The sequence below is a fragment of the Marmota monax genome, unplaced genomic scaffold (assembly GCF_021218885.2).
Source record: "Marmota monax isolate L192 unplaced genomic scaffold, Marmota_monax_Labrador192_F-V1.1 WCK01_AAM20220418_F8-fsc00105, whole genome shotgun sequence".
Taxonomy (NCBI): domain Eukaryota; kingdom Metazoa; phylum Chordata; class Mammalia; order Rodentia; family Sciuridae; genus Marmota; species Marmota monax.
In genome coordinates this window covers 5026260-5050702 of record NW_026692947.1, presented here as the reverse complement: position 1 = coordinate 5050702, position 24443 = coordinate 5026260, and the positions used below count along the sequence as shown (strand labels likewise).

The following is a 24443-nucleotide window of genomic DNA, read 5'->3' as shown; positions in this document are numbered from 1 at the left end:
AGCCAGACTCCTGGTATGATAGAGCAATCCTCTAGTACCTCAGGCCTAAGAAGAGGGTCACAATTCTGCCTCCTTTGAAAGCACTTCATTATTATTAACACATATTATTTGTACACATTTATGGGCTTTACTGTGACATTTCTATATGGTGCCTTGACCATGACCATCCTCCTTCCCTCCACCCTCTCTTGCCTTAAATTTCTAGAAATTCTGAAGTTCACTGCCCCCTGCCCTATTCCCCTTCTCTAATAGTCCCTGTTATGCTTATGTAAACATTTCTCAAATACCCACTTTAAAGAATCCCTGATTCTGTAATTCAGGCCAGGGTGAGAACAAAATACTACTGGAATTCTGATCTAAAACAGCCACAGTAGCACACCTTACTTGACACTAAAATTATGCTCACATCTTAATCAAATCATTCACTTGCTTTTAAACTTGTAACTGAAACCACGTAGATTCTCCCCATCAGGTGGCTCTTTACAAGATCATTTGATCAGCAATGATCTTAGAGAACACTACCTGAAGTTGGTTTCACCCTCTTGTTCAATGCCTTAAAAAAATAACTTGGAGGAAATAAATGCAGGATGAGAACATAAGACACCTTTATCTTAAAGGTCAATACCTGTGTCTCTTGATTCTGAGCTCAGAACTCCACAAAAAGCTAAGCAGAAAGAGGCTTAAAAGGAAATGACGCACATACCTTCCTTACAAGCAGTGTGGCCATTTGAGACACTACCATATGGCCAAGGAAGAGCCACACCAGTCTCTGCTTCCCCCATTCCATCCAGAAGCTCCACTCAAAGTCGGTTGGGTCCTAAATAGGTTGAAAGAGGAGTTGATACTATCAGAGAGATTTTAGCACATGTCTGAGTCAGAACGTAAGTTTCAGTGAATAACACAACTTCCAAGAAGATCAATTTGAGCCTAAATCTGTAAAATAGCATTTATCTACTTTTAACCATTCCCCACACAATGACCCTCCACCCATCCAAAACTGTTCCCTCCAGACTGGCTGGTCTTGGGGCCAATCTCCAAATAAACCTCACATTTTCTCTATAATTCAGTATCTTTTGCTAAAGTTGGCCCCTTGGGACCCTCTATGGGATAGAAGCTATTACCATCCCCAATTTGTAAAAAATGAATCAGGCTTAAGGACATCAATTCATTTACTGAAGGTCACAAAGATAGTACAAGTAATGAATTGAGGCTGTCTCTGTTTAGACACCAAGACGCCTCCTTTAACAACAGAATGTAAATTGGACACTAATAAAATCACTTACAGTCAGTCATGTTAAATCTTGCTGTCATTTACAGGCAGCAGGGTAACTGAATAGAGAAATTAGCCAATTTTATATAAACTGAAAGAAAGAATGAGAGATCCACTTCCCTTCCCCTGGAGAAGTTCTGCATCAATGGAGGGCTCTGTGTCTGCATCTGTACCAGGTCCCATATCTCTATGATGCACCCTGGCAGGGGTAGATGGAAACTCCCGACAGCAACAGACATGAGGACACTTGGGAGCCAGCATCTAAAAGCCATAGCCTCAGGAGCCCCAGGGGAAATCATGGTGGCCAAGTTGAGCATGGAGAAAACAAACACAGCTATGGGCCACCCTCTAAGGGCAGAGCAGGCTTGGCCACTGAGCAGCACCATCATGATGGAGTCAGAATCTTCTAGCCAAATTGTGTGGGTGGGGAAGGAATGTTCCAATGACTACTGATATTAAACGCTTTTTTTATGGATCTCTGTAAATGGATCTTGGAGCCCCACTTAATTGGATTTAGCAGTAAAAACTGTTTTGCACCTGAAAATAAAGAAGTAATTGTATACCAGTTATATATGTTATAAAAGTTCTATTTTCTAGAAAAACCTATCTTGATTCATATCAGAATATGAATGCTAAGGGAACAAACCTCAAAGACTTAGCCTAGGACCCCAAATCTACCCTCACATTTGTTGTGATGACCTTGAGACATAACCTTTCTGTTCTGTTTCTTCACATGACAATAGCATTTATTGGTATTTATGAGATTTAAATAAGAACATATTCAAAAAGAAATGTTACCTGCTATTCCCTTATAGTCCCATGAGTGCCCCATCCATTTTTTTTCATTGTTAATAGATTTCTTTATTTATTTGTTTATACGTAGTGCTGAGGATCGAACCCAGTGCCTCACACATGCCAGGTAAGTGCACTACCACTGAGCCACATCCCCAGCCCCTGCCCCATCCATTTTAACCACCAGCCAAGACTATACCATATTTACTTTTTGCCTCTTGTTTAAAAAAATAGTTTTTCCTATTTTTACAAATAAAGAAATATGATTCTGTGTATTCTCTAATAATGCATGCTCCCCACACCCCCAAGGTGCTAATACACACACAACCTGCTCAGAGAATCCTTGTCCCCTGCTGAAAATCATGGAGCTAGTAGAATTTCTTCTATTTAGAGACAGCACCACATAGCCAGGCAGCAGAGCAGAAAACTCAAACCATTAACCTGGCTCTCCATTCCTGATCCAGAACTACTGCCCCATCTCTAAATTTCCAAATTAGTTAAAGGTAAGCAAATTTAAAGTTCATGTGATAAGGCCATGCTGGTAAATACCACTCTCATAACAGGGATAAAGGCCAAAAGACACCAAAAACCAAAATTAAGTGTTTTTATTATACCATTCAAAAAAGACTCTGACATTTTAGCTTTATAAGTGGCACATGACTGTAATCCCAGCTGCTCGGGAGAATGAGGCAGGAGGATTGCAAGTTCAAAACCAGCCTCAACAATGGTGAGGCACTAAATAACTCAGTAAGACTCTGTCTCTAAATAAAATACAAAATAAGGCCAGGGATGTGGCTCAGTGGTTGAGTGTGCCCCTCAGTTCAATCCCCAGTACCAAAAAATAGAAATAACTTCATATATACATATATATACATACACACACACACACACACACATAATGTTTTTGAACACTAAGAAATTTCATTTAGTATTCATGACCCCAGTCTTAACTATACCTCAAAACTTTTCCAAGTTTAAGTTTTTAGGGGGTGAAATGATATAAGTAACAACAACCAAAAAAAAAACTTTGTTCCATTAGAAAGCCAGGACTACTGAAAATTGTGTGCTGATAAAATCCCATCAACAAAAATTATATAGTCTTTCCCTAATTCTTTCAGAAAATATTAATTTAAAAGAAAAATGACTTTCCTGGCATCCCTAATAAATATTTTTGAGAACCCCCCAAAAGAGAAAAACATATATATGTATTTATATATATATATATATATATATATATATATATGTATGACCAAAGATCTACCACCCAGAGGGTGCCTCATTAACACCCCCTAAACCCAAAGCCAGCCCAGTAATCTATACAAAAAAGTACTCAATAAACAGTACAATTCAATACTTAAATCTACATCACAGATGCCCGACATTCAGTAGGCCTTTAAAGTGGTCAGGGGTGTGGAAGGAACAGAGAAGTCAGGCAGCCCAAGACCTCCTCGTATTTCTGCCCTGGTTTGAACATGAACAAGCCACTTACTATGTGGGCCTGAATCTCCTTGTTGGTACCATGAAGAGCTGAACTAACACAGTGTCTAAGATTCCTCTCAGAGGGTGGAAGAAACAGTTATTTTCTAGGACAGAAGCCCTGAAGAGCACTGGTCACCCACGCTCCCATGGGCTGATCTGGCTGAGTGTCTACCTTTTAGCAGAGAAGGGGTGATCTCCCATCTTCCATCCCACATGACCAGGGAAAAAGGTTAAAAGAAAACGTTCCTAGTAAATGAGGACTTAGACTATCAACTCACTGCTGATAAAAATCCTTCCTCTTTCCTGCATGAATTTTCATTACCCTTAAGCTTGGCCAGATCCTAACGCCAGCATCCTGGTCTCTTGGTGGGGTATACACTGTCATCATAGGGGGAAAGCTAGGACCTGATTTCTGTGCTTTGTCTTGCATTCCCCCATACAATCCTGAAGCAAGCCACAGGCCCGAAGCCTGTCTTCTAGCTGCAGACGACAAATGTGGCTAAAAAGTCCAGGTCAATAGACTAAAATATTGTTAAATTGCCAAGCGCCAAGCATAATCTCAAAGCACTGAGCAAGATGTCACCAAAAAAAAAAAAAGAAGAGAAATTTGCCCTCAGCCATATCAGTCACACCAAATTGTCACTCAGTCCATGAATCATTTCCCATCTGCAGTGAGTATGATCAGGAGTGTTCTTTTATTACACGTATGGATGGCATAACTTCCCATTGGTCCAGAAGTCCACAGCTACAAATGAAGCAGCTTCTAGAGAAGCCATGGAAGAGTCTCAGCATCAGCACATCAATTAGTCATTGTTATCCAGGAAACACTGGGAGTCACTGTGAATCTCATCCCTGCCTTTGTTCTGTGCAGGACCTACTGCAGTCCTGGGATCTATTCTCTACCAGTTGAGGTTTACTCCGTGCATTCTGTCCCCTCTGCATACCACCACAATAATATGCTGAAGACCCTACCTCATCTTGTCACTCCTCCCTCTAGATATTCTTCATGCTTCTCCTAAGCATTCCAGAGAAGCCTTTTCAATGAGACTCCTGGCAGTTCTTCGTAACCTAGACCATCTACCCCACTACCATCCTACCTGCCCTGTCCCCCTCATCCCACATTACAACATACTAACCATTACCCAAAAGTGTCATGTCCACATGGTTGGGCCTTCTCCCTCTGTTTGGGGAAACTTATCACTCAAACATCTTATTAATGACAGCTTACCATACAGGTCTTAGCTTAGGCAGAAGCCTTCTCCTAAGCCACCTGTTGCCACTCTGGATTCAGTGTCCCTCACCAGGACCTTCATCCAGACAGTCTCCCACATTGCACTGTGGTTGCAGGCCACTAGACTACAAGCTTCTCTTTTGACACTTAGCATTGTCTCCCCCAGTAAATAAACAAACTAGACACTTGAGGAAAGTGTGTTGAAAAGATTAACTGACTACACACTATTATACATGGTTCAAATCACTGTTAAGAACCTGGCATAAGCACTGACTATTGAGAAAGGGGAAAAAGAGATACAAAAGGTAGAGAATCTGGTACCTGCCCTTGAATGCCATTATAAACACAGGCAGCAAACATAATAAACTCACAGAATATTTGTGGTAGATGATCGGTTCTGCCTATTACCTGCACGAATCAAGGCCTACTTTCTAATACATCACTCACTCATTTTAGAGACAAGGAAAAAAAAAAGTACTATTACAACAGATGATCCATCGTGGTTCAATTATAAGAATTAAATAAATTAAATATGGAAAACATTTGGAATAATGTCTGGCATTTATTAAATACTATAGACATGTTCATTAAGTAAATATGTAAACAAAGAAATTCTATTTTACTTTGATAGCCCCAGAAACAATAAATCCAACAGTTTCCAAGCCGCACATACTCAAACCCATGGAGACACCTATGGGTGAAATATAAGAGAGTAGAGCTGTTCAAGCTCCCAACTCCAACCATAAGAAAAGAAAGGGCAGCATCCATATTCAGAGAAGCTGTGACTTCTAAAATGCCATGGGAAAGCAACCCTGTTAATCTTTTCCTCAAAAGAAGATTCCTGTTCTGTATGGCAGACATTGCTGATGGACTCAATCATCATAGCTCCAGTCCCCTCTAGCATGACTCCCTACACAATAGAGGTGAGGTTCAGAACTACATATCCCAGAATTCCTTGTGGCTGGCATGTCTGCAAATGGCCTAGCTTCAGAGGAAACAATTCACTGTGACTTTGAAGGTAAAAAGAATATAACATAACAGATAGGCTGTGAGATACATCTGGAAGAATGGCGGCAGAGACCCTTTGATTGTTCTTCAGCAGCCATGTTAGAGACACCAGGGTCTGATCAATCCATGGGTGCTGGGGCTTCCTGGTGTGGCAGTTTTTGCTAGTGCACCCACAGCACAGGTTCTCAAGCCAGCAGCTGTACAGCAGCAGCAGTTTTGCAGAGTGGCTCTGGAAATTCACTTATGGTTGCTCCTGCAGCCCTTTCAATTATTGTGAAATACCCTCAAATCCTTGCAATAATTGTTCTTTTTTAAATGTCTGGATTGGATTCTGTTGTCTGCAATAAAACCTCAATTAACATACTATGAAAGAATAAATGCTTCTTCTGATTGGTATCCAGCTCTAGATTTATAAAATGAGCATTATGAACATAATGTCCTTTAAAGAACATTATTCTGAAATAAATCTATTCAATGGAAGAAAATACCAGTTAGGTCAATCCGTTAAGTGTTCAAGAACTGAGCTGGGTGCAATGGTGCACACCTGTAATCACAGCTACTCAGGCAGCAGGAGAAATCCACGTTTTCCAGCCTGAGCAACTTAGCAAAACACTAATGGTGAAGGGAAGGTATGTAGTTCAGTGATACAGGACCCCCAGGTTCAATCTGCAGTATTGCTCCCCAAAAAAAAAAAAACAGATAATAGAGGCAGTGACTGTTTGTTACAGCAGATTCACCAATTTATGTATTTCAAAACAAACCAAAAAACGACCTGCCTTCTTCACCAATTTGTATTTTTCCCCTCACACAGTGAAAATGGTAGAAAGCTAAACATAAATATAATTACTTCTTTCATTACCCTCAGATCCAACATGTTGCAAAAACAAAACACAAGAGAAACACTAGGCATTTTTGTGTATCTAAGTCCCAACAACATTATTTGCTTATTACTTGCTTTGAGACTATGCCTGATTCCTAATTACACTGAGTAAAACTTTCCCTGTGATCAGAGAAAACCTTTAAAAGGTCCTCAAAATCACAAATGTTTCCCTGCACATTCAAAGGCTGCAAACCCCACCTTAATGGTCTATAAATCTCCAGACGAGAAACACAAAAGGAGACTAATTTTGTAGAAATTCTACAAAGAAGCAGCACTGCTCTCTGGATGAACTCGGGCTAATGATTCACCGAGCAATTATTGGAAGAGTTTTCTTTTTCTTTCAACAGCTGCTTTGCTATTTCTAAAATCATTTGAACTAAATCATTTTACTGCTCACCATTTCCAGAGACAATACCCTCTCCCAACTAAAACTCCTTAAAGGTAAAATGCTTTCACTAATAAAACTTTTTTTCCTGCAAAGAGCAGAGTCTGTGCTGAAACATCTTTTCCATCCTGTGCAAATAAAGATATTTACAAGGATGGAAATGGTACCAAGAAGAGAGGTACAAACAGCACCAATCTGTGTGCCATGCCCAATCTCTTCAATGCCCTCACCATCTAAGACAGGTAAATTGATCCAGGGTATGATGGCAGAGGAAAAGAGGTTCATGAAAGAAGAAAAGAGAAGCCCTCTTAAGAGGACTTGATTGAATCATGATGACCTAATTAATGCGGGTAAATTCTTTGAATATTTTTAACCCAACTGCCAACCTGAACTCCATAACAGCTTCTGGTCACAACAACTCTTTACTCACCTAATTCTTAGAAGTTACCCTGGATTATGAAAGACAAACATATCCTTGATTTAACATGGATAGATTTGTTTCCCTGATTTATCTGTTTTATGTTCCTCCCTTTCTTCCTGAAGCTAACAAAGAATAAATCTGTATTGGTCCATTTTCTTTTCTATTTGTTGTAACATATTTGCACATGCACACAATATAACAACATTAGTCCATTTTCTGTTACTACAACAAAATAACTGAAGCTGGGTGCTTTATAAAGAAAAAAGGTTTATTAGTTAACAGTTTTGGAGGTTTGAGGGCCTAGAACCAGATCTTGGAAGGACCTCATGGTGGATGGCATCGTGGCAGGAATGCATGTGAGAAGAAGATATCACATGGCGATTTAGAAAGCTGGAGAGAAGCTGGTATTTTGTGAAAAGTAAGTAAATTCTATATGAGAACATGCCTTGGGTGGCCAAATGTCCTCCTACTAGGCCCTTCTTCTTAAAGGTCCCATCACCTTTTAACATCACCATACTGGAGACCAGGCTTCCTACATAGCAACCACTGGGGACACACTCAAGCCATATCCAAACTATAGTACAAGGTTTGAAAAGAAGCATTAAATTCCCAGGATGAAGTCAAAGGCATGAAAACTACATTATTTCCCCCACCCTTTTCCAAACCGGAAAAACACTATATTTTCTATAAGGTATATGGAGGAAGAAAGAACTGTAAACAATGAGCAGGACTGAGAAATAAGTCAGGGATCACGAAAAATGTAAGAGCTTGGAATGACTAGAAAGCAAACTGCACAAACTCGCAAGACTCCCCAGGGACACACTCTGCTAACAAATCATACAGCTGATTCAAGTCACTTCTCCAGAACACCAAAGAAACAAGGTGTGTCCCAATAACAAAGAAAATGAAGATCTCTAACCCTGAGGTACCACAGCCTCCGACAAGCCCTCAGAGAATATGGTTTCTGCCCAGGAAATCATTGCACATTCAAGCAAGCTGGTTTGCACACAAGATCTCCAAGTGGCCGGATGTGGTGCACACCTATAATCCCAGCAGCTCAGGAGGCTGAGGCAGGAGGATCACGAGTTCAAAGCCAGCCTCAGCAACTTCTAGTGAGACACTAAGCAATTCAATGAGACCCTGTCTCTAAATAAAATATTTTTAAAAGGTTAAAGATATGATTCAGTGTTAACTCAGTGCCCCTGAGTTCAATTCTCAGTACCAAATAAAAGAAAAGAAAAAAAATCTCTGAGTAGATACACACTGGCCAACTAGAGCTCCAGATGGAATATTAAAATTTCGGAGGTTGCCAGTGCAGAAGGCCAGTTAAGAAGTCAGCCTGATCAAACAGAAATGAAGGAAAACTCAGCCTCTTGGCCATCCATCTGGGGGGAGAGAGGAGAATTCTTCATAATCCCAGATACCCACTGTTTTAGTCAGCTTTTTTTCACTGCTGTGACCAAAAGACCTAACTAGAACAATTTTAGGAGGAAAAACTTATGTGGGGCTCATGGTTCCAGAGGCCTCAGTTCCTAAATAGCCTACTTCATTCCTCAGGACTCAAAGTGAGGCAGAACATCACGGCAGAAGGGTACGGTGGAGGGAAGTGGTTCACATGATAATTAGAAAGCAGAGAGAGAGAGAGAGAGAGAGAGAACTTTCACCTATGAAAGTTCTTGCATTGTCTCACACATGAGGTTTTCGGGGACACCTCACATCCAAACCATAGCACCACCTTGCTCCTTGAATTTTATACAACATATAAAAGACCAGAAATACAGGCAACTGAGGTTAGATGAAGAGACTCTCCCACACACCTTCATCTGCCATTTTTCCCTTTAGTTGCTCAAGTTATCCAAGAGCCTCTCTGAGCAGGGTCAGTGCTATGGTTAAGATGGAGGTTGAGTGTGTCCCCCAAAGGTTCATGTGCCAACAGCTTGGTCTTTGGTGTGGTACTGTTGAGAGGTAGTGGGACCTTTAATGTGAGGCCAAGTGGAAGTAATTAGGTCACTCAGGATATCACCCTCCGAAGACATTAGTATAGTTCTCACAGGGCCCTGATTCGTTCTCTAGAGAGCAGACCGTTATAAAATAAGGCCTCCCCATGGTTTAGCTTCTATATCCATCTGGTTTCCATTCTATATCTCCATCATGTTGTGATGCAGCCAAGTGGGCCCTCACCAGAGAACCAACCAATGGACTTTCAGCCTCTAAACCTGTGAGCTGAAAAAGAAAAGAAAAACCTCTTTTCTTTCTAAGTACTCAGCTTCAAGTATTTTACTATAGCAACAAAAAAATGTACTAATGCATTTTCTGGGAGAGTACCTGAGAGAGTGGGAACAAAGACAAACAAGACCAAGGACTCATCACATCTCCAGGGCACACAGCCCTCATCATCTCTCTCCAGAAGCTTATTGTGTGCTAATAAAATGGTTTATCTTTGATATTATGACTAAAACTTACCTTAAAACATTCTGGCATGTAAGGGGGACAGGAAGGGCAGCAGAATAGAATAGACATTATGATTGATGTATGTACATTCCATGTATGTATTATATGTCAAAATACATTCTGCTGTCATGTATGACTAAAAAAATAAAAATAAATCGTGTGGAGAAAAAAAAACATTTTGCTATGCATACTTTGAATTCTAGGCAAGATACAATAGCTACATTTTCCCCTCTCCCACTGAAAACAACACAGTACATATAAAATAATCATAAGAAGACTCTGAGAGGTGGGAAGAAGAGGGCAGGTTAGCCAGGGACATCAGGACTTGAGGAATGACAACAAACAAAGTTAATTAAATAAAATAACTCACTGAAAGGACTTACTAGTAGAAGCAGATGATATAAGAATCATTGAACCTAAAGACAGTTCAGTAGAAATTATCTGAATAATAAAGAGAAAATAGACAAAAAATTAACAAAGCTTCAGAGAACCATGGTTAATAGCCAAAGATCTAACATTGGTGTTATTAAATTTTCCAGAAGGAAAAGAGAAAAAAATGATATTGAAAAAATATTTAAAATAATAATGGCCAAGAAAATCACAAATTTGGTAGAAGACATAAACCTACAGATTCTAGAAGGTGAATGAACCCCAACCAAATTAAATACACTGATTAAAAAACAGACATTGGCAGAATGAACAGTTTTAAAATGACCCAACTCTATGCTGTCTATAAGAAATTCACTTCAGGGGATGAGGATGGAGCTCCATGGAAGAGCTCATGCTTAGTATGTGCAAGGCCCTGGGGGAAAAACTAGAAGAAAACTAAACTAGAAGAAAGCCAAAGAGAGAGAGAAACAAATAAAACAATATGGGTAAGCTGAAAATTAAGAATGGAAAATGAAAAGGATATGCCAAACAACATTAATCAAAAGAAAAGGGAATGGCCATAATAATACCAGGTATAGGAGACCAGAGAAAGAACATCACCAAGGTCAAAAACAGTCACTATGGAATGAGAAAAGGGCCAATCCTCTCACCAGGATCTTACAATCTTCAAGCTGTGTGTTGTCGGAATCATGTGCCTGCTCCATCGTATCACTGTGGCTTTGAGGTTAGGGATGAGGAGGTGGAGCAGGTGTGACTCTAAAGAGTCAGCACTGTAGTTTGTTGAGGTTCTGTACCTTTGCTGTGTTGTGGTAACATGAATCCACACACGTAACAAAATGGCAGGCAGTTTTACACACATTCACAAATGAGGGCCTGTGATACCAGTGAAATCCGAAAAAGGACTGGGGGTCATACCAATGCCAACTTCCTGGACTTCACAGTTCACTATAGTGAAGTTAGATTCCCCATCAGGGAAGCCAGGCAGAAATACCCAGGACTTCTCGGTACCACTGTTCCACTTCCTGTGAGCACACAATTGTTTCAAAAATAAAAGTCTTTAAGCAAAATGGAAAATGAAAGAAACAAATGTACTCAAAGTCCCAATATAAAAAAGGAACAAAACCAGAGTTTCTTTGGTTGAACCAAGATAAGGATTAGAAGCCAGCCACTCAACCTTTGCTTCGCCCCCTAATGGTGGTTCAGGAAACTGGTGAGTACTAAGGTATAAGTTGATGATTCAGCCTTCTCATTTGCATACCCATAGTACCCTGCACAATCCTTTCAAGTTTAAAATATACATATACATATTTTTTTCAGCTCAACATTTCTAACTGTGAAAAGTTTAATTACAGAATTCCTATACAAACAACTTTAGGCAGTAAATAGCCATGAGGGGGTTGGTCTTACAGCCACCATCATTGAACTAGGACTTGCAGTTACTGGCAGAGAGCAGGAACAAAACCAGAAACATACTCTGGTTTCTCTTCAGATCGCATAAATCTTTCGCCTTTTACTAAAGATTTCCGTGGAGAGGAACAATTCTGAGTTTGAAACTAATTTTTTGAGGCCTTGTTTAGGCAAGGCTAATTATGTTGTTATAAAATAAGACAATAAATTTTAAGGCTATAAATCTACAGTAACACTCATAGATTTATGTTTTACTAGTTTTGTTCATATCTAGTTATGAAGTATAGCCATATCTGTTTTCTGATGCTAAAGGACTTCTATGTAGAAGGGACCCTTCATAAAGAATATAATAGATTCCTACAGCTTGCCTAATAAATATTTAACACCTATAGGTATGATAAAACTCAATCTGGGATTTTGATTTCATAAAACCTGGTAGCAAAATTATAATGGAATAAACCTTCAGCAGCTACTGTCATCCCTGAAAGGGGCTTCAGTCAGTTCTCCACTCAGACAACACCCAGCACATCTCCCTCAAGCCCCATGATCTTGCACTTACCTTGCTGCTGCTTCTAATTTCTTTTTAACAGAGACTTATCAACTGTCATGTCATGATTTTAAGAGGTAATAACCTTTTTAACAATGCTGACAGGCACCATTTTTAGGGAAAGTACTGAGAAAGAAAATGTTTCCCCTCCTCCCTGTTTTCCCATACCACCCCCCAAATTTCAGCTCTGTGTCTCTAAATGCAGCCTGTTTGGAATGATCCCTGTCCTCCCCAGGCCTATCTGTTAGAGTACTTATAGAGCATATGTGTGGGTAAATTAACTTTAATCCACCTCCTAAAGGCAGTTTTTAACACTGAAATTGTCCACCTGAGAGATCCACACTCCAAAAGGCATGAGTTAGTCATTGAGAGATCCCAATCAGAAATCCACATCCCAGACATGGCTGCTATTCAAATAATTCCAATAACAGAAATCCACATTTTACTAATGAAAAGAGTGGTATTCAGCATGTGGTGGGTTAAAATGTTTTCTCGGGCTCCAATATGCTTGTAAGAATGAACTGTAGGAATCTTTCAAGTCAGTGCTTAAGCTTTAAGGAGACTGGCCCTAGGTCTGACACACTTGTTGGTCTTTGTGGCTTCACTTAGGAAGACTCCATCCCCTGTCTAGACTAGAAGGGTGGCTGCTTCAGAGCCAGGTGCGATGGCACACACCTGTAACCCCAGTGGCTCAGGAGGCTGAGGCAGAAGGATCATGAGTTCAAAGCCACCCTCAGCAATAACGAAACCCCACAGTAATTTAGTGAGACCCTGTCTCTAAATAAAATATTTTAAAAGGGCTGGGGATGTGGCTCTGTGGTTAAGTGCACCTGGGTTCAATTCCCAGTACCAAAAAAAAAGAAGGGTGGCTTCTTCAGAAGGCAGCATGGCATCTTATAATGCTTGTTAAAAGACCCAGAGACAACGGGAGGCTCATAAGCTTCAGACCCAGGTTTGAGGATGGGTTTAGTAACTTCCTATTGATAAATGTTTTTACACGTATCAGGATTCAGATCCTGATAACACACCACTAGGTAGCAAGGTTGTGGGAGAGAACACATGTAACTTCTATTCACCTCCCACTGCCAGAAGTTGCCCAGAGTAAAACCAAAAATTTGATTTTTCAATAACAATCAAATAGGCTTGGGTCAGTTCAAAACACAAGCCCAAGGCTCAGCCCAAATCCACTGTTTCCAGGAAGCCTTCCCTGGCCATTCCAAGGTGCTAGCAATTTCTAGCCATACTGACCAGGGACAATCATACATTCAGAAACATTGCTAAATGTCATGCCTAAGCCAGTTTTCAGGCAAGACTCACAGGTAGGGCCCATTGTCCTAACTGCTAACACTCGTACCTATTCAGATCCAGTTATGCTCCACCCCTGTTAAGAGCTATATGCTCTTGCAAGAGCTATATGCTACCTGTCATTCTCAAATGGAGTTTAAACTTTCTCTTTTTAAACAATATTTTTTAGTTTTTGATGGAGCTTTATTTTATTTTTTTACATGCAGTGCTGAGAATCGAACTCAGTGCCTCACACATAATAGGCAAGTGCTTTACCACTGAGCCACAACCCCCGCTGGAGTCTAAACTTCTTGAGGAGAGAAACCATGCCTCTGACTTCCCTCATCCCACAGCACTTGTCACCATCGGGACCATAAAGCTGGTAATACGCACATAATTGCTCATGAACTGACTGGAGCGTGGCTGAGAAATGTCTCGCCCTTCCTGAGGGAAGATCGTCTTTCATCTCTGCATCCAGCTCCCTGACACACAGCAGGCCTTCGGTGGTGTTTTCTGGGTTGAAGCAGACGTGCGAGTGTGGTCGGGGGCTTCTTGTGAGGGAACATAGCTCTCCTGGCACTGTCTGCTTTGCTTCCTGTGTCCGAACTCTGAGCTGACAGGGGTTAGGCCTTCGCTCATTTTCATGAAGCTGCAAGCTCTCAAAAATGATTCCAGTGTTTCTCTCATGCCTCTGCCTCCCTCCATGGGAGGACAGCAGATTAATATGCACACTGGCTGTGTGTGAGTTTCAGCCTGTCCTTGCAGAAAACTGGATTTTTTTTTACAGCTTTGCCCTTTTGCAGAGTGGCATATTCTTGTGTCCTGTGCCAACCCCAGTGGGCACAGAGAATGTGGGCAGAAGAGTCTCTAAACAGTAGGGGCAAAAAAAATCCAAGGGTTAGTGATGGAAGGAAGGCTCACAAGCACATGTGGGAAAATTCCTGCTCTGTATCATCAGTCCCCAGCCTCCCGTCTAGACTCAGCCCTGCTGGAGTCCCATCCTGATATGTGGAAGATTTTCAGGCATGTGGGGAGAAAGGGGGGGGGTGGTGGTAGAGATTTCTTGGTAGTACAGAAATGTATATTGTAATTCTTATGTAAAAAAAAAAAAAAGAATATACAGTACAAATGCTAAACTTTGCTTATTAACTCTTGGCAACCAAGTACCCAGCTCTGCTCTCCTCTTGCTGATCTATCTACTACTTCATGTAAAAGAGTATTTGTTTCAATGAAAAGGTCCTTGAAGAGGAAAGGAGAAAATAAGATGAAGTTAGAACCCAGGGTTTAGCTCTGCAAAACCGAAAGATCAAGTTGGAGGTGACGGGGGCAGCGAGATGGGGAGACCAGTCAGAGGGCTCCCTGAGGAGCCCACAGAAGAAATGACACCTGAAACCCTCCCATGACTGTCCACTGCCCCCTGGATAAAGTCCAGACTCCACCTATGGCACCTAATGGCCCTTATGACATGGCCCTACCCTTTCTTGGGCCCTCCCCTCCTCACATGCAACCCTCCAGTCAAGCTGAATTGCTCTGGCTCACACCAGATAGGTCCCCAGGCAGGTTCCCAGGTAGATCCCCAGGCATGCTGCTCTCACCACCCACCTTCCTCTGCCCCCCAGCCCACACCTCAGCCTCTGTCCTAGTGAGCGCCAGGTACAAACCTCCTGTTCCACGGGCCCCCGTGGCCAGTTGAGTTGCTTACCTCACCATCTCATTATCACCCTCTCCCAATATCCCGAGGACAGAGGCTGAGCCTGGAACGTCCCAGCATCCCCAGCACATGGCCTGGGAGCCTGTTCCTGAGTAGGTGCCCAGTGCGTCTTTGTCAAAGGAATCAAGACAGCATTGTTGATTTTTCAAAGCATTGAGATAAAGAGGCATTTATAAATAAGCTGCATCTTACCATCTTTATGGCCAAATCCTGAGTAGCTAAAAGCCGTGTCTTAGGAAAGTACCTCTTTTCTGTCCATATTCCAAGACATAACCCATCAAGGGTCCCTTTCTGCCCCTTATGGTTTCTTCCTAGTCCTTCACACAGACTCTTAAAGTAAAATCCTCTCTGATTTTACTTCTGAAAGAACGTCTTATTCACAGGCACACCCCAATTTCCGCAACCTGCCACAGGAAAACGTCTTCTCAGGAAAGAAACGAAGAACTGATGACCTGTACGTTTGGGACAGATGCATTTCACTTCAAAGCATCCACTCTTTCCTGTAGATAACTTCGTAATGCAAAGGAGCATAATGCTCCTTCAGTGACATCTCCTTCTGCACTTAAATGCTTCTCTGTTAGAGCATGACCTCCTTGCCAGAGAGCTGGAGTCGGTGGCTCTTAACGCTCAATCAAGGAAGTAATTACCCACTGAAGGAAACAGTAGCCATCTATTCTGTACCAAGCACTTGCATGCTGGGGTGATTTATATCCATCATCCCTTTCCCCATAACCCCCCACATCCATATTCCAGATAACAAAACTGAGACTCAGAGGAGGGAAATATTTTCCCAGATGCAGCAAAGTCAGATTTGAACTCAAGTCTAACCAACTCCAAACCTGAGCTTTTTCCATTTGGCCGCCAAGTACCTTGACTCAGAAATAAAAACAGAAGGAAAAAAAATGATACCAATGCAACCCAAGAGAGAGCTGCAATAGAACCAGTTTGACACAGACCCTGCAGCCTACAAGCACATTCAGAGCATCAGGCAAGGCACATGACACTGAGCCCCGCAGCTCCTTGCCACCACTAGAGAGAAGACTGTCAAGAAAAAAGAGGAAGGAGGCTGCCACACACCGTGACAGATAATGCCCAAGAGGCAAGGCCCAGGCCACATGCAGTCCCCCAGCACACAACCACTGCAGGAGGCCACTGGAGTCTGCGGGGTCCTGAGGCATGCCCTCTTAGGGCCTGGGAGAGCAGATGAGATGATCAGACCTCAGAGAAGCCCGACAGCCAAAACTACACAAGGTCCCCACCAGGCCATGGCTGGAAGGCATCCTGATTTGGACTGTGATCCTCCAAATCCTACCATCATTGACACATGAAGGACTGTGGTCGGGCCCAGCCCGCTTTCCCTGTCCTAAATGCAGCTGCACCTGGCACCTGCATATCCCCAACGTGCCCTTCCCTTTTCCAATATGGTGACCTGCCCCACCCACAACCCCAAATTAGTATCTCTACTGAGGAGATCTGGTCAAATCCTATACATGAGCTGGACAGCAGGTCGACCTCCTCCTCCCAGCAGCAGGAGGTACTCACATGGTCTCTCCTGCTGTGATATGAACACTGTCCACCTAGCATTTACCTACATGTCTGTCGGTCTGTCTGTCTGCATTTGGGACAGATGCATTTCACTTCAAAGCATCCACTCCTTCCTGCAGATAACTTCATTAAAATACTCATCTACTCTGTCCCAGGCATAGAAGATACAGAAATTATTAAATCCCAGCCCTGCCTGTAAGACTGACAGTCTAGTAGGAATGGCTAATACAAAATGACACTTTACCAGCCACCTTATAATAATAGGGCATGCGACACGATCCAAAGCATCATTATCACAACAGCCTGTTTATTTCCTTCTGCTACGATTTGGATATAGCTGAGTATGTTCCCCAAGGCTTCAAGTATTGAAATTTAATTCCCACCATAAGGTATAAAGAGGGTGGAAGCTTAATCCAACTCTGGTGTTTAGAGGGGACCTTAGGAAAAGGTCATTAGAAAGGTCATTCTCTATAAGAAGAGAGACCACACAGACACATGAACTTTCACTGTCCCTTGCTGAGTGATGCCCTGTGCCACCTTGGGACTCACTCTGACAGCAAGAAGGTTGCTCCAGTGGGCACCCAGAAGGTGTTGTCCCAGGTGTTGAGGTTCAGGCCTCTCAACCTTGCACTTACAGAACTGTGAGCCAAAGTAAGCCTCTTTTCTTTATAAAATAGCCTACCTCAGGTTTTTCGCTATGGTAATGAAAATGTATTAGAATACCTTCGTACAGCTCAATTTGTGACTGTTACATTTGTTCATTTTTTAAAAAATGGTACTAGAAACTGAACCCAGAGGCTACATTCCCATCCCTGTTTTTGTTGTTGTTGTTGTTTGTTTGTTTGTTTGCTTGGTTTTTGTTTCTAATTTTGAGACAGGGTCTTACTATATTGCCTAGACTGGCCTCAAATCTGAGATCCTCCTGCCTCAGACTCCTGAGTTGCTGGGATTACAGGTAAGCACCACCTTGCCCAGCCTACAGTTGTCCATTTATCTGTTGTTGGTCTGTCCCCAGTAGGAGACACTAGCATGGAACCTGGTCTGATTCACTGCTGTTCCCAAAATGAATTAGAAACAGAAACACCTTCATTAAAAGCTGTAGTTGTGGGGGTTGGGATTGTGGCTCAGTGGTAGAGTGCTCACCTAGCATGCACGAGGCCCTGGGTTCGATCCTCAGCACCACATAAAAATAAATAAATTAAGGTATTGTGTCCAGCTACAACTAAAAAATAAATATTAAAAAAAATAAACAAATAAAAAATAAAAGCTGTAGTTGTGGAGGAAGTATAGAGAGAGGTAGGGAAGGGTTGGGGGCTAAGCACACCTTTGAGGTTCAGGCAACACTTCCATGAGGGGCAAACCCAGGTGAGATCTGAAGTGTAAGGGCCAGAAAGGGAAGAGGGGAGGCACCTCCAGAGGAGGAAACAGGATGGGCAGAGGTGAGAATGTCAAGTCAACATGACCACGGGACCGGGGGCAAAGCCCTTCACTACTGGATAGAACAGCTGTTCTCGGAAGTGGGTGATCCCGCCCCCTGGGAGGCTTTGGCAGTGCTTGGTGACATTCTTAACGGTCAAGACAGGGGAAATACAATGTGGTTGGCATTTACTAGGAGAGTCCAGGGATGTCATGCATCCTACAAGGTACAGAGCAACTCCCCAAACGAAGAATCTTCTGGTCCCAAATGTCCGTGGCGCTGAGGTTCAGCCACCAGCCGTAGACTAACGGGCAAGGAACGGGCCGGCTGGAGAACACGAGTTTCTTATTAAGGTCACGATTCCTCTTCTGTCCACACTTGACATTTTCCTTTGATTAGAATTCAGACTAAAGGAGCATTTGCTTGCCACCTGTTAAAGCCTCCAAAAAGGGAAATATTCAGTAAGGAGCGTCTAGAACCTCAGGGCGTAGTGTCAGTTTCCTTCATTTGTTGGATATCCACCAGGACCCGTCATTTTCTCTCTAAACTCTAGGACTCCAAACCACCCACCCACATGCAAGGTAATGAAATGTAAACAGATGAGAAAACAGGTGCTCAGTAGCCCCGGGCAGACGGATAAATTGTCACATGGATGGAGGGAAAGAGAAAGATGTATCGGGATGGCAAAGGGCGTAGTCCTTAGGGCTCCACGCACATGTATCTGTGCCTTGTGTGTTTTTTTTTCTTGAAGGCAGGGTGGGCCTGACTGTCAACACCCCTGGCCTCTTATGAGGGAAAAGAGAATGGCTGGGGAGAGATCAACTCCCCAGAACTCTAGAGCCTTAGCGAGAGTCAAGCAGCTGGACTAATGGAATTTGGTGGGAGGCAGGAAGTCCCTGAACACAAAGCCCCTTTGTCTAGAAATAGCAGCACACCCTGGGCTGAGCCTGCCCTTGACAATGAAATCCAGCCACAGCTCAAAAACTTGTCAGAGCCTGACCCTGTGTTCATGTTCTCATACTACCTCACAAGAGCATCTCTTCAGCTAAAAGTTTCTTGTTCTAAAGTCGGTTTGCTTATTTTGGCCCCTGGCAAAAAAAAAAAAAAAAATCTATGTTATTCAGTATTATCTGAAATGCCAGAATTGTGACTACACAGGAAAAAAAAAAAATCACTGTTTTTTGTTGTCGTTATCATCAGAGATTCAATAGTGTTTTATCTCTAAAGAGATTCATGAGGGTCATTTCCTGTTACATCCCAAATTCCACCCTGACAGAAACTTCCCAAGTTTCCTCATCTCTGAAATGGGCACAAACCTACCAACCTCCCCTTCTTACTATGAGAGGGCTATGTGAACAAGAAACATCTAGAAAAGGAGGCCATGATTGCAAATTCAATTTACATCCAATTTTTCAAGGAAATATTTATTCCAGGGATAGAGCAATAAAAGCCAGGAAGAGCACCCCATGCAATACAGGGCACTCCTCCTGGTACCAGATAAACATGGGCCTTACATCAAACATACTGCCTCTGTATAGAGCCAGAGCTGGAAAGAGGGACAGACGACGCCAGCAAACCAAAATGGAAATTGAAGTAAACTTGTAACAACTCAGCAAGATTGGCAACTGCCAAGGGAGGAAAACAGCACCTACAGGCAGTGCCCAGCTCTGAGATGAAATGTCCTCCAAAAGTTCATTGGTAAGTAGAACTGTACGCATTGTTTTATGTCTCAAGCCAGCCCACGAAAGATGATTGGAAACGATATCTGGTATGCCGGGAGCCATCCGTGAACTGTGCATGGACTAAAGCGATGTTGGAGCCAATTAGGCAGGAAAGCCTGGTATCAGGAACTCCCTGTAGGAATCCACTGGTTTGAGAATGCCTGGTTCACGTGGCGTCCTACCTAGCTCACCGCTCAAGTTCTAGCACAGCTACAGAGGTGGGAGTGACTGGATGGAGCCACACAGCTTCCCACAGATGGGTGTGGCTTGCCCAAATGCCCATCAGCCTGTTTACGGCAAGACCCCTGCCACACTGCAAAGCAAGCACCAAACCAAGACTCCTCCTGCTGAAACCTTGTCCCTGCCTTTGATGGACTCCCCCTTAAATACAGAATAGGAACCTTTTTTTTAGTTGTTCAGTTCCAGCTCCTGTCTGGACTGGAAGACCCATCAGCTGCTCCTCTTTTTATATCTAATTTCTGGCTTTGTCTTTATTTCTTACTAATTATTTCAGACTTTTTATTTTCCCAGGCAGCTCACACCTCCTGAGCAGGAACCTACTCTGTGGGGTTGTAGGCCACCCCGTTATACCGGTATACCATATACTTAGAGTAGAAATGGTAAAAAGTCGTGCTTTGATATCATTTTTTAAACATATTGAAGCTGGGTGTAGTGGCACACACCTGGAACCCTAGCAGCTCGGGAGGCTGAGACAAGAGGATCACAAGTTCAAAGCTAGCCTCAGTAACTTAGCAAGGCCCTAAGAAATTCACGGAGACTCTATCTTTAAATAAAACACACAAAAAAAGGTCTGGGGATGTGGCTCAGTGGCTAAGTGCATCTGGGTTCAATCCCCAGTACCAAAAAAAAAAAAAAAAAACAAGAACATTGACACAGAAAACCACTACCTAGCTCATAACTGGCTTTGACCTTTGACCTGAACCTCAAACCAAGAGCTGGGCTATGGACCTCTTGATATCCAAGTCAGTATTAAAACGGGTTCCTCGGAAACTTACAAGGGAAGAATGAGAAGAATTTCAAGGAAAAAGGTGCTGATGGGAAGACTGAGGGGTCTACTTAGGGGAGGTTCTGGTGCCCACCTACGACATTCTCTAGCACTGAAGGGCTACCTGTCGTATCAAAAGGGTACAAGGTCTGACGGAACAGTGGCCATCCTGCCTGCTACAAAATAAACTGCAGCAAAAGACAAATGAGCCATTCCTCACCAGGGCAGGGGAGGAAGAGAGGAATGGGGATTCCCAGCATGCTCCACAACAGCCGGCACAGAGGGGCCACTGAGAGGCTGAAGGAGGACATTCTCACAGTTGCCAAGGGCAGGCACAGGGAGTGCCCAGGGCCATGGTTGATTCTAACAGATTCAGCTAGATCAAGACGGGACTTCCTGAGCTTGACCCACGTGAAAATTGTGCTAACCAATAAGGTTACATAACCAGATTTCTGGTATCTGAAGAAGAGGCCGAGAACAAGAAAATAACCATGGAGAATGCCTTATCCAGCCCGGCACTCTCATATTTCTACTCTAGGAAGGCACTTTATTCCCGATTATTGCTGAATACCATACTGTACCTGGCAAACTCCAAATATATAAGTGATACAAAATGCTGATTTGAAAGTTGAGAAAATTCACCATTGGTCCACTTTGTACCTTCTTTAGTCCTCCAAAGAAAGCATCAGCCTCCAACTCAAATTCCTGGTCCAGTTCCTCTTCATGCTCTGACAAGAAAAACAGTCTCCATTAGTCACAAGTCTAAACAAACGGGTTGGCTACAGAGCAAAGGCACTAAAAGAAACTGGAGAATGTCCTGCAAAAGCAGCCAGGGGATGTGGGAGGGGAGGAACACAAGCCCATCACACTCCTTGACCTCCTTTCTGGTTTTCTGGGACCTAAGTTCTTGGAAATACAGGGTGGGCCTGGTGGAAACGGCCCTTTCAACTTGTAATAAGGGTCACAGAAAGAGAGGGGATCAGAGGAGAAAAGTGTCCAACACAGGGAAACTGGGAGAGGCTGGTGCGAATTCCCCACTTGTACAGGTGATTAAATTTGTTATGTCTATGCCACCGAATGATAGTGATCATGAGGATTCTATGACAAAATGCTCACAAGATAGAATAAAATGGAATCAAATCAGGGTCAAAATGCATTCCTAAGTTAATGACATGATGGCTTATCTGTTTTTTTAAACAACAAAATCTTCGATTCTTCTTAAGGGTGTGCAATAACCAGACCTCATGTGAAATACTAGGAACGAAAAAATGAAAAAGAATCCGACGGGCAAAGCTCTCGGCCTCTGGGGGCGTCCTGTCCACTGGGGAAGAGACACAAACAGAAAATATGAAACTGCCTTGGGCTGACTAGTGCCTTGATAGTGACATGAGGGCTAAACTTGAGGCCTGTGTGATGTCCAGGAGACAGAGGAGTGGGTGGGGGTGGAGCGCAAAGAATGTCCTAAGGGAGAGATAAAGGCATAGGGGTCCTCAGTACAAGGGTAGTGATAAAGCCATCAGAATGGCTGTGATTCATTAAAGAGGGACAAGGAATACATAGACAAGGAAAGGAAGAAAACTCTATGCCTATCAGAATTAAAAATAATAATATTAAAAAAAAAAAAAAACTCCAAAAACTGAGAAGGAACTACCCAGAAGCAAAAACCAAAAGAGGGTGGGGGTCACTAAGCCTGATCATGAAATGCTGCTGCTTTTTCAGAGTAGGATCGAGGGGCAGACTCACAGGCACTAGATGGACGCAGTAGCCCCAGGCCCACACCCCAGGCAACACTGCTCCAAAGAACAAGAGGAAAGGGCAGGGTGTTGCACACTGACCCAAGGAACCACATCACAGCTCCAGGAACCCATTGATGTGTATCCCACATGCATGGGGTGTCACACAGGGGCGTGATGACAGCAGGCGTGCAATTGTAGTGGGGCACTGGTCTTTTCTGTTACAGCTGCACACAAGGCCACATTGTGTGTTTTGCATTGTGCCTGGGCTCCAGTCCAAGGAAACAGTCCATGGGCAACGGACAAGTGACTGCGATCCCACAAAGTAACAGAAAGCTCAGAATTTATTCTGGAGAGAGTGGGAAACCTCTCTGCCTATTCCCTCTTTTGTTTCAGCCTCACGCTTACACAAAATGCAAACTCCAGAAACGTTGAAATCACACACACGTGAAACAAAGCAAAAACTGGAGCTAGTCTCTTCTTTTTAAAAAAGGATACATTCATAAATAGCAGTTGACATGCTAATCCCAGACTTCCTGAAATTGTAATATATCTCCCTCTAGTGGGAAAAATTTGCTTGCCACCTCCTACAGGCTCCAAGAAAGGAAATATCCAGCCAGAAGAATTCAGCTAGTGGGAAAAAGTCTCCTATGTAAACAGGAAAATCAGGATAAAATCCTGCTCAGCAGGGTCCAACAGAAATTCAATAGGAGCCACATTTATAAAGTTTCTTATAGCAACAAAGAAAAAAAAAGGTAAAATTAATTTTATTATATTCTTTTTAAACAAAAATAACCAAAATATTATTTCAATATACAATCACTATTAAACAATTATTAATACGTTATTTTACATTCCTTTTATAATCTTAAGTACACACTGTCCTTATAGCACATTTAATTCAGAAGAGCCACATGTTAAGTGCTTACTACTCCTAGGTGGCTAGGGATTACCATATTGGACAACATAATTCCAGACCAAAAATTCTCCCCCAGTTTTGGAGAATTTCTACAAATCACCCTTGTATGATTTCTTGATGCAAACAAATGCTGTATATATGATATTGATATTAAATTCCAACTCAAATCTATCCATGACCCCTTTAGAAATCATTATCTTTAGACTGTCTGAAGTTAGCTGAAAATTCACAACTACAGAATGCATTTGATTGAGCAGAAGCTGAGAACCTGCAAGCAACTGATCTTTCTTTGAAGAATGACAGCCCCTCAGACCCTCAGGGACGATTCCTTCCCAGGTTGGGGGCTCACGCCCTCACTCCCATGGACAGGACTGGAGTTTTCCTCCTCACTCAAATGTAGTCAAACAGGAGGCTGCTGCAAATGGGTGGAAGCCTTCTATCCCTGGGAAATGCTCTCCATACCACACAGGACAGACTGGCAGCAGAGCCAGTCCTTTCCTCTAGTGTCCTGGTACCATTTCCCAAAATTCAGCACTCCACAAAGCTGCCTGAGAGCCTAGAAATGCAGCAATTCCCACTGATGAGCCTTGATTACTGTGTCTGTTGTGGATTCCACCCCCGCCACCAACAAAAAAATACATCATATCCCCATCCTACCTACTGAGCCAGAGGATTTGCATTTTAATCTCTGCCTATGAGCGGTGGTAGTAAACCACTTACTTAAAACCTCTAACCAACCTACCACTTTCACCCTCAAGATTTTGATGGGAAATTAGTTTTGGGGAGGGGGTAATTAGTGGGCAATAATCAGGGAGAAGGGAAAATTCATATTCATTCTCATTCTCT

General features: G+C 42.7%; 1 protein-coding gene and 1 non-coding gene across 4 annotated transcripts in view; one reads left to right on the top strand and one right to left on the bottom strand.

The window, feature by feature from the left end:
• Hhat (hedgehog acyltransferase) overlaps positions 1–24443 on the bottom strand; it is a 344926-nt gene that overhangs the window by 289892 nt on the left and 30591 nt on the right. For 2 of the 3 annotated variants that reach the window (XM_058581959.1, XM_058581958.1), the window contains exons 3-4: positions 21588–21673; positions 704–817 (exon numbers count right to left, since the gene is read on the bottom strand). In XM_058581959.1, coding sequence (XP_058437942.1) covers positions 704–817; positions 21588–21673 — 200 coding nt within the window. The remainder of the gene's footprint in view (positions 1–703; positions 818–21587; positions 21674–24443) is intronic. The other variant, XM_046452232.1, reaches the window with a different exon arrangement.
• LOC124097727 (U5 spliceosomal RNA) lies at positions 11777–11892 on the top strand. The gene has a single exon (XR_006853347.1). It is a non-coding gene; the product is annotated as a U5 spliceosomal RNA (small nuclear RNA).